The following is a 10,685-nucleotide window of genomic DNA, read 5'->3' as shown; positions in this document are numbered from 1 at the left end:
CATAACAACAGCACTATATGGTGACAGTTGCAACTGTAAAACTATAACAGTTGACGCATGTTAAAGGGAAACAATCACTGCCAAAACGCCCAGGAAGCTATACGTACCGAGTAATAAAGCCGCCTGCACTTCCAAACGTCTGACTAACACCTATAGGCTTTATATATACCCCCTGAATAAAGCTTGTAAATGTCCAGTGCTGTATGTAAATTACCCTCAACTAGCTATGTGGGCATTCCTCAGCTCCAAACTGGTTGCGGATGGCAAGCTCGAGTTGGCTGTAATCCTGCCTCTCTGGGAGTGACAGCACTCAGGGACAGACAATCTGTGACGTGCAGCAGGCTCTAGCATTGAGAATCACACCCAGATGGGCCATCCCTGAGTACCAATGCTCCCAAAGAGGTGGGATTACTGCCAATTAGAGCGCGCCATCGGTGACTTCTTCAGTGCTGAGGAACACCTTTTACACTGGACAATTATTGGGAACGTTCCGAAGAACACTTATTCAGCTGGGATCAGACACGTGTAAAGGCATCCTAAGAGGGTTGCCTGGGCAGAGACTGGGTGGTTGGCCAACTAGCAGCAGTGGGGGAAGGAGCCAGGTAAGAATACCTGGTATATCTTTATATTTTTCTATGCAGACCCGGCCAGAAAGTCAAATATGCACCCATGGTTTTTAGCTGGCCTCCAGATTCCACAAATCTCTATCTGAGTATCTGTAAATGGTGCTGGAGAAACAAATCTAGTCCACTGAGATCCCAGCTCATAGCTTACAGGACTTAAAGGATCTGCTACTGATACTAATATCTTGGTACCAGATGCTAGAGGACACCTTCTTGTTTCCACCCCTCTACAGATAAGTGCCATTTTGGTGCCTACACAGAATTAGGTAAATGATTTTAATATGGCGGTTTGTCATAGTGATTATATCACTATACACTGGTTTTAGGGTAGGGTCTATGGGGGAGATTTATCAAACATGGTGTAAAGTTAAACTGGGTCAGTTGCCCCTAGCAACCAATCAGATTCCACCTTTCATTTTCCAAAGAGTCTGCGAGGAATGAAAAGTGGAATCTGATTGGTTGCTAGAGGAAACTGAGCCAGTTTCATTTTACTCCATGTTTGATAAATCTCCCCCTATATCTGTATAGATTGTTATAGACAATACCAGTGCAAATAAACACGGACCTCCAAGAATCTACAGTACTCTCCTAATTTTCTTCAGGGAAGTAAGGGGTAAGCTTATTACAAACCTAGGGCCCTATTACACGGAGCGATAATCGGCCGACCTAAAAGTATTGTCGGCTGCGCATCACTACGTGTAATAGTGATTGGCTGAGTGGCCAGCGGTCTATCATCATTGTAGAGACTGGAACAGAAGGCAGAGCTGCAGACACCGGGGAAGGCCTCTGTGAACACCGGGGAATGTGGTAAGGTGAGTTAATACTTTATTATTTTACACTAAAGGCAAGGGCTACATGGGCATCGCTAATGATGTCTGTGCTGCCCTTGCTGCTTGATATTCCACCCCCATGTAATAGGACCCTTAGAACTTTAGTGTTGTGCTAGGCTGGGGTTCACAATGTGTATTTGCAATCCAATATATTTTTATCTGCTTTATGCAAAAAACAGATGCCTTTGAGTGCATTGTTTTTCCATTTACTTCCATTGACTGTTTTTGTGTATGATAAAAAAACGGATGTGTATTGATCCATTTTTTGGAGTGGAAGTCAATGGAAAAACTGATCAAAACAGATGCATGTTTTTTATCCATGTGTTGGATAAAACATGAGGAAAACAAAAACGAATAGCAAAAACGCTGTATGAACCCAGCCTTGGGCATACCTTACATGAAACCATGGAACCCTTTAATACATACTCAACACTTTTACACGTTCTGTACTCAATTCTATTTTGTATTCAACATTTATGTAAAAATCACAATAATCATCATGACAGTAAAGCTCCGCACAGATTTCATACTTCCCAGCCAGTGAAACAACCAGTGTCTCTCCCGTAGTTACTTCTTCCCAGAAGCAAAGGATTCTAAAATGTAAGCGACGAGCTTCTCCAGAGAGCAGCCTTTTCCCACATCCTTCCCTGCAGCTCCTCACTGAGAGGTGTCAGCACAGCTGAAAGAATGAAGTGGCCCACACATTGTTTGCCTCAACTATTATATACTTTACATTTCCATGACAAAAGTGCCACTCGACTTCTCACCGATTAATGCAGCTTGAGGGTTCTTGTCCTCCTTTAATAAAACATTGTTGAAATCATTTATTTAGAGCCCCTGGTTACTACTGGGAGAATGGCCATCTTTGTGCCAATATATAGTGTATACAGTTCACTATTTTGTACTAGATCATTTTTTAGCAAGAGAAAGACACTGTCTAAATAGTGTCCTGGGAAGCATTTCTGCAAAGAACGCCTCAGATCTTCTACCCGTACAGTGTATACCCCATATTCACCTCCTTGGGGGGTAGACTAGGTGGTGTGTTTAACTACTTCTAACCTTGCATTGAAATCCATGAACACTCTTGTAGTTTGATGATACATAGTGGTCAGTGAGGCTGCAGTAACATTATTGTCCCCACTGGGCATTATTATGCGGGACTGTAACAGTACTTCTACTAAGGATGTAAGCAAACGCTATATGTTTGCTGAAGAGAAAGCACACATCATGTGAACGTGGATTCGGGTACATAAGACGTAGTGTAAACAGTTTACTTTTAAGAGCCACAAGTGACCTAATAGAATTGAAGAGTGGTGGACTGAAGCAAAGCTAGCAGGGCTTTGGCAGAGGTCAGCGGGGACAAGTGAAGCGTATATATATCCTTTATGCAGAAGGGCCTTTTTGTGCTGTGATCCTGGGTTCCTTGCTGTTTCCATTGTTTTACTCACAATCAGAATGCTCCAAGTTAAGAGGTCCTTCTTATGTTACCCTTGCTCGGAGATATGTGAACACATGTATTAAGGAATGATAGACTGGGAGCCTTCCCTGTGCACGGTCCATACACCTTTAATATAACATATACATACTTCATTCTATTTGCATAGGAAGGACACGTTCTGTTTTGTCATATTAAAAAAAAAACACTTTAAGGTTGGGTTCACATACTGCATTCTGGTCAGAATTTGTAAACAAAAACTAAGACTGGAAAACAAAAAAAAAAAAAACTGTAATAAAAAGGTTTCCATTTTTTTTGTGTGTTTTGACCTATTCCTGACCAAATACTACATGTGAACTCAGGCTCATACTGTTTAAGTAACTGTATGTTACATATTAAGTGGTATATGTATGATACTCATATTAGCTTTTTGGAGGAGATTTATCAAACATGGCGTAAAGTGAAACTGGCTCAGTTGCCCCAAGCAACCAATCAGATTCCACCTTTCATTTTCCAAAGAGTCTGTGAGGAATGAAAGGTGGAATCTGATTGGTTGCTAGGGGCGACTGAGCCAGTTTCTCTTTACACCATGTTTGATAAATCTCCCCCGTAGTTTTTAAGCCATTTGGAGCCTTTTGTAATATTTTAAGAAAGACTGGACACACACACACAATTAATATAAGGTTACATTACTTATAGAAATGCCCAAACAAGACAGAATGTAAAGTCACTATTGTGACTTTTTTTTTACAGTCTATCACTTTCTATGGCTTTATATAGACTACATATTAGCACTACCTACAGAAGGAATGAATAATTATGATTGTTAATTCTGTCCGTAGGTAGCGTTAAACAATGGCCATTCATGACAGAATGGCCGTCATTTGCACAGCATGTGAACATAGCCTAAGTAATATACTGTATTAAAGCACATTAGGATAATAAAGTCATACTATAAAAAACCTTAAAGGGTTTATTCAGCTAAAATCTTTTTATTTCAAGTCAACTGGTATAAGAAAGTTATATGGATTTAGAGATACTTCTATTTAAAAATCTCAAGTCTTTACATACTTTTCAGCTGCTGTATGTCCTGCAAGAAATGGCATTGCTCTCTGCTGCCACCTTTGTCTGAGTCAGGAATTGTCCAGAGCAGGAAAGGTTTTCTATGGGAATTTGCTGCTGCTCTGGACAGAGATGTCGGCAGAGAGCACTGTGTCAGACTGAAAAGAAAGCACCATTTCCTGCAGGACATGCAGCAGCTGATAAGTACGAAAAGACTTGAGATTTTTAAACAGAAGTAAATTACGAATCTATATAACTTTCTGAAACCAGTACATTTGAAAGAAACTTATTTTTGCTGGATAAACCCTTTAAATAGTAACAGACAGGAAAAAAAAACATAACCCCTGAATACCAGTCTACGAATGTTGTTATTTCAGTACTACCCAATATTTTTATAATAAAATGCAGAAATCTTAGAGACACAGGCGCTTCTAATCCGTCATCTTCCACCCCACAGGGTGGCTATTCTATGTGCCTCTCCAGTTCATGAGAACATCTAAAAATAAAAGTGAATATCAGGTTTGCCCCTCTTGCCGAGTTATGGATGCCTGTTTTCAATATATTGTTCCATTAAAAACAGAGCCCCCTATGTATGTCTATTGTATGTGTGTACAAAAGCTTTTCTGTGCGGTTGGCTGCCCAGTGAAGCCTGAATCTCGTTCTATTTACTGTATGGTCACTGTCAGTTCAATGAACTGCCTCCTTGTTCTCCACCATTGTCCTCCACTCGCTTAAACATTTGTCACTGAAGTGCTTCTCAAGACAAATACACTGTCACCCAGAAAGCAAGGCAGGCAAAAAAATTAAAAAAAATAAGGACACATTACCTAATTTGGTTAAACAGACCCAATGACTTTTCAGCCACTAAGGCCCGGTTCACACTACATTTTTGCAATTCGCAATTGTGTGCATCCGTTTTTCCATTGACTTGTATTATTAAAAGAATGGATCAAAACAGACAAAAAAATAAGGTCAACTAAGTTTTTGTGTACGTTAAAAAAAAAATGGATGTTTTTTCTATAATGGAAGTCAATGGAAAAACAGATGCACACAAATGCATTTGTTTTTGGATGAAAAAACGGACTGCAAAAACGTAGTGTGAACCCAGCCGTAGGCTGGGTTCACACTACGTTTTTGCAATCCGTCTTTTTGCAGAAAATGGATGCAACTGTGTGCATCCGTTTTTCCATTGACTTCCATTATATATATAATAAAAAAAACACAGATCAAAACGGATTCCTTTTTTTATGCGTACACAAAAACATGGTCAACCTCATTTTTGTGTCCGCTAAAAAAAAAAAAAAAAAAAAAACGAATCTTTTTTTTTTATGCAAGTTGATGGACAAACGAGTGCACACACATGCATCTGTTTTTTGCAAAAACGTAGTGCGAACCCAGCCTTAGGCCCACATCCCGTCCATGTAAAATCTCTTGTCCAGCCAATATTCTTTGAGATTATACCTAAAAATATTCACAGGCCTTGGAACCTTGGTGAAAGTGACGCCACATACTGAAATACGAGTCACTTAAACAAGATTACACGCAGCATTAGTTAACAAAAACATACTCTGAACGTCCCATCCAGCTCTCATGGGCACTTGGTATAGATTTCCTATAGAAGGGAGTGGAGGCCTTCCCCCCCTCCCCCTCCAGTGTTGATTTATACTGGGCAGATGCTTTTGACGGGAGCCTGTAGAATCAAGTGTTGGGTTTATTGTAGGAGTTAATTATCAGTCCAGCTGCCGGCGTGTTCTCCTTTCTGCTGCTAATGTCTTTTTAACTTCTCAAGGAGGAGGGACATATCAAAAGTCGCTTTTAAACAAAAGGGTTACATTTAACTCTTGAAGGAATCGCTCGACTTACTGAAGTTATGTGAAGCTCTTAGAAGAGGGAAAGGGGCTGGCATGGTGGGCATGAGCTGCTGGCTGCGCACAGTTAAATAAACATTAGCTGAAGAGGATAAATAAACGTCCCGTGTGCCGAACTTGGCGCTGGCAAAAAGCTAAAATCCCCACAGGACTCGAGTCTCCCACTTTCTTTTGTGTGAAATGTTTGAACGATCTTCAAATGGCCCCAGTTTATTCCTCTAGCAAACATTGCTATTTACAAGGTCAAGTGTATGAGCAGCACTCCACACAGCTTAGGAGCGCAATTATTTATCTAAGGGCGTTTGTGAGGAAATCAGTAGTACTGGCAGCCAACCAACGCACCGGCTCCCTCCAAACAATATGACAACTTTTTAAGTGTCTGATCATCTGTTTACTGGGTTTATGGATTACACAGGACTGATAATGCCACCAGTGTTTGCCTGACAGATGGGATCAGTGATAGAGAAGAGCATTATCCTCCTGCCAGCGATAGCCTAGAACAGGGGTAGGGAACCTTAAGGGTGCGTTCACACCTACAGGATCCGCAGCAGATTTGATGGTGCAGATTTGATGCAGTGTTTAGTTATTTAAATGAAATCTGCTGCGGATACGCTGCAGAAAATACGCTGCGGATGCGGTAAATGTGAACGTACCCTAACTCTCCAGCTGATGCAAAACTACAATTCCCATCATGCCTGGACAGGGAGTTGTAGTTTTGCAACAGCTAAAGAGTTGAGGTTCCCTACCCCTGTTCTAGGCTATCACTAGATCTGACCATATAACGGACACTTCACTAGTGCAACAATTCTAAACAAACTAGAGTAAAATAACCAAGAGGAATGACACCCAAAAGTCTTTATGTTTGTCAAATATTCTTGTTATTTCATTTATAAAAATACAAAAGTGTAAGGCAGTCATGGAACAACAACAAAAAAAAAGTCTTTTTTTTTTTTTTTACACATTTTTACAAAGTCCATAAAATTTCTCTTTTTTTCACTTCAGTAAATCTATAAAATAAACTGTACATTTGAAGAACAGGGGCGATGAACAGGTTTTGGGTACCGTCGGTTGACATAATAGCCTTGTTTTGCCAACGTGTAGAATTCACCTCTATATCCTAAATCCGTAGCCCTCCATCCAGCGGCTCGGCAGCCGGCGCTTTGTAACCTGCTGGAAAGCCGCAGGTTGGAGGCGACGGGTTCTAAATAAATTATTCCTGGAATACAATTTATATAAAAATCTGTACAGATATAAAGCTGCTAACACTTTTTTCCCCCTTTAAATACACTATTTATAGTTCTTGGCGGAGACTTCCAGTAATGGGTTATTTACAAGTCTATGGAGGCAGTGCAGAGCTCTGGAACAGGTGGCACTATCTGGGCTTAATGGACAGTGCCAGGTGCATATTCTTTCCACTATGGAACAGCAGCATCAAGATGGTATGGAAATGGAAGAAGAGGAGAAAGTAAACTGTACCATAAAAGTGACGCCGGTCTCCATGTGTATAAAAATATCTGCATTGTGTATAAAGATATGGCAGCATATACAGCACTGTGAGAGGGTCTTGTATACTGTGCGCCTCGGCACTATATAGGCAGTACCATATGACAACACTGTCACCATCGTGTCACACACACAGCACTATCCTAACAAAGCATCGGTGGGATCTGAAAGCATCTATGGACGTTAAACCTACAAAATGCTATATTAAGCTGTAGCTCCTTAAAGGGGTTATGCAGCGCTACAAAAACATGGCCACTTTCTTTCAGAGACAGCACGACTCTTGTCTCCAGTTCAGGTGCAGTTTGCAATTAAGTTCCATTCACTTCAATGGAACTGAGCAGCAAAACCCCGGCCAAGCTGGAGACAAGAGTGGGGCAGTCTCTTGAAGAAAGTGGCCATGTTTTAGTAGCGCTGGATAACCCCTTTAAAGGGGTTTCCATGAAGAGGCAGCTGTAAGTATTCGGTACTGCATGGATAGTATAGTCACTGCAATGTACATTCTGCCCTAAGGGGTTCTATGTATACTGGAGAAAGAACAACTGGATAAGTTGCCCATAGCAAACAATAAGTAAACTGAAATGGGAATCTCATCCACTTTATCTACTACAGAACGCACACATCTCCATGCAGGGTGGGCACCGGAATAGGAACAGCTGCCATTTACAACTCAAGGAAAACACCTTTAAAAAACATGGCCGCCTCTGCACCCAATTTTCGTTTTAAATCCTCAATTGCATGTAAAAAGAAAAATGGAGGCAAAGTCTTGTTTACAAACATCCTCAGGTTTTGTGGCTACAACCCCTGTGCAGAACTCTGCGTCTCCATGGTAACAGACTACAAACAAACCGTCACCTCTACTTCTTGCTACCGGTCCAATCTGATGTTAGCAAGAAGAGACAGATGAAAGGCAGCCTGACCGTACAGGGACAATACACAGGATTTAGGAGTCCTATGGAGACATAAAGACACAAAACTGCTGCCTAGGAGCTGTAGACACTAAACCAGGGACTCTTTGTAACCAGTATTTGTGTTAGAGGATCCAAGGCAATAAACAGCATTGGGCTGCACCCTCTACACTACCACACATCATCGCCATCCCATAAGGGTGCTAGAGATCAGCCGGTTAGGTGTAATGGTGCGTTTACACAGACAGATTTATCTGACAGATTCTTGAAGCCAAAGCCAGGAATGGATCGGAAAAAAGGGGAGATCAGTCTTTCCTTTATGACCTGTTCCCTGTTTACAGTCTGTTCCTGGTTTTGGCTTCAGAAATCTGTCTGTGTAAATGCACCATAAGTTGCATAGCTTGTCCTAAGGGACCAGGACTGCATAGTATATAGAGGACTATTCTCACTTCTCTAGGCACCCTCTAAGGAGTATATACACACACACCACAGATTTTACGGACAATCTCTTTCATCCATGAGGTTGTTCTCTGCAGCCAGTGCATGGAGTCCTGTGGGACAATAGTCTGCAGAGTGTGAATACAACCTTAGAGATGGCTGATGTGCTCAGGTAAAGCTAAGGAAAGACTGGGGCTGGGAGAAGTTATCCTAATAAACCATCCATTAACCCTTTCATATACAGGAGACCCATATGCAGCAATCCTGACCAATCCCAGATCGGCTGCCCCATATATAACCACAGCTGATCCGATCTGATCGGCCGACCTCTCTGTGGTCCAGGAGCCCTGGATAAGAAGCACTTTGGGAATAGGCATAAGTATATATGTATATGGTGTCAGATGAGGGCGGCCAGCAGAGCACAGGTCCACAGGGTGGTGAGCAGGGGGCCAGCAGCAGTCCATGTGGCGCCCCCATCCGTGGCTCTGGTAGGTTTGTAGTCCTCGTACTCATAGTCCACGTAGTCGTCGGCCTCCCCGCTGCTGCTGTCGGCGTCGGGCCCGAAGCACAGGCGCTCCATGCTGTCCTTCACCGACTCGCAGATGGGCCGCTCCATGCCGTCACACACGCAGTCGTTGAGCTGCAGCGCCTTGGGGATGAGCATCATGTCGGCGATCACCTCCCTGCAGCTGTTGGGGCAGGTCACCCCGTTGATGAGCTGGCCGCAGTGCTGCAGGTAGCTGACCATGGACTGGGCGCAGCGGATGTCCTTCTCGCACATTTTGCGGGCGGCCGTGCAGCCGATCACCGTGCCCCGCTTAGCTGTGCTGCGGGGCATGCACGGCTCGATCGCCTGCTTGGTGGCGATACACGCCGCGTCGTCGGAGCAGTCGCAGGTCTCGAGCGCGGGCCCGGCTTCCGTCTGGTTCAGCTGGATGATGGCATTGATGCAGTGGCTCGGGCAGCGGCGCTTGTTCGGCTCGTTGCCGTGTCCGCCGTTGAGCACCATGCCGCACGCCTCGGTGTACTGCACGTAGGCAAAGCGGCAATCCTTGTCGGCCTGGCAGCGGATCATGGCCTGCCAGCAGACCCTCTGGGCCGAGCAGTGCCCCAGCAGCCAGGGAGCCAGCAGCAGCAGCAGCGTCAGCCAGGGCAGCCCGCAGCCAGCAGCCATCACAATGGATCTCCTTCACACCATCCGGTGCCCGCGGGCTCCCTCTCAGGCAGATGGCATCCCGGGCTGTGTGGTGCTCCCCTCAGAGCAGTGCGGGCGCAGCGCTCCCAGTCATGGTGAGGTCCTCAGGAGGGGGGGGGGGCACCGGCTCTAAAGTGCGGGAAACGTCTGCCGGCCTCTCCTCATCGTACGGTGCCCGGTGCGGCGGCTTCTCCTCTCAGCCAGGCTCGTCTAGCTGGCCGCTGCTTTTCTCCTCATCTCCTCGCCCCGTGCTCGGCCCCTTTCCCGGCTCCCTCTGCTGCCATTGGCCCAGCCGCTTGTTGTTGGAAGTTTTTTGTGTGTGAGATGTAGTGTAGGGGGATGGTGATGGATGGAGAGGGGTGGGGGGCGCCATGACACAGAGCCCACCCCCTCCGGCACGGTGTCCTCCATACACAGCAACCTGCAGCCTCCTCTGTCATACACCACAGGCTATGGGGGCAGCTGCTGCTGGACAACTACAACGCCTAGGCTGGGAGGGCATGCTGGGAGTTGTAGTTCTCCAACAGCTGGAAGAGCACGGATATACATATTTATATGGAGGAGGCCAGCAGAGTAGTCACCAATGTAACACAACTGTTTAAAGGGGTATTCCACTCAAATAGAACTTTTCTTATGTTGCTGCCCATACTTGTTATTATCTATTCAGATTCCTTCCCCCAGTTCTGAGCTGCTGCTGCTTTCTGCTGAAGACACAAAAGCTGTGTGTAAGATTTTCTCTCAGTCTCCCCCCCAAGACTGCTGCTGTATCTGCAACTTTGTAGCTTTTTTATAATGCTGGTAGGTTTATTCTGAGGTCCAGCTGCTG

At 44.4% G+C, this 10,685-nt stretch overlaps 1 protein-coding gene across 1 annotated transcript; it reads right to left on the bottom strand.

Moving 5' to 3' along the window:
- Positions 1 to 6,673: 6,673 nt before the first annotated feature.
- On the bottom strand, positions 6,674 to 10,166 carry GAS1 (growth arrest specific 1). The gene has a single exon (XM_069961766.1). It carries the CDS (start codon positions 9,836 to 9,838, stop codon positions 9,062 to 9,064), a length of 777 nt encoding a protein of 258 aa, XP_069817867.1. The 5' UTR covers positions 9,839 to 10,166; the 3' UTR covers positions 6,674 to 9,061.
- Between the last annotated feature and the right edge of the window lie 519 nt (positions 10,167 to 10,685).

Source organism: Dendropsophus ebraccatus, chromosome 3 (genome assembly GCF_027789765.1).
Source record: "Dendropsophus ebraccatus isolate aDenEbr1 chromosome 3, aDenEbr1.pat, whole genome shotgun sequence".
In the NCBI taxonomy this organism is placed as follows: Eukaryota; Metazoa; Chordata; class Amphibia; order Anura; family Hylidae; genus Dendropsophus; species Dendropsophus ebraccatus.
This window is presented reverse-complemented; position numbering and strand designations above follow the sequence as displayed.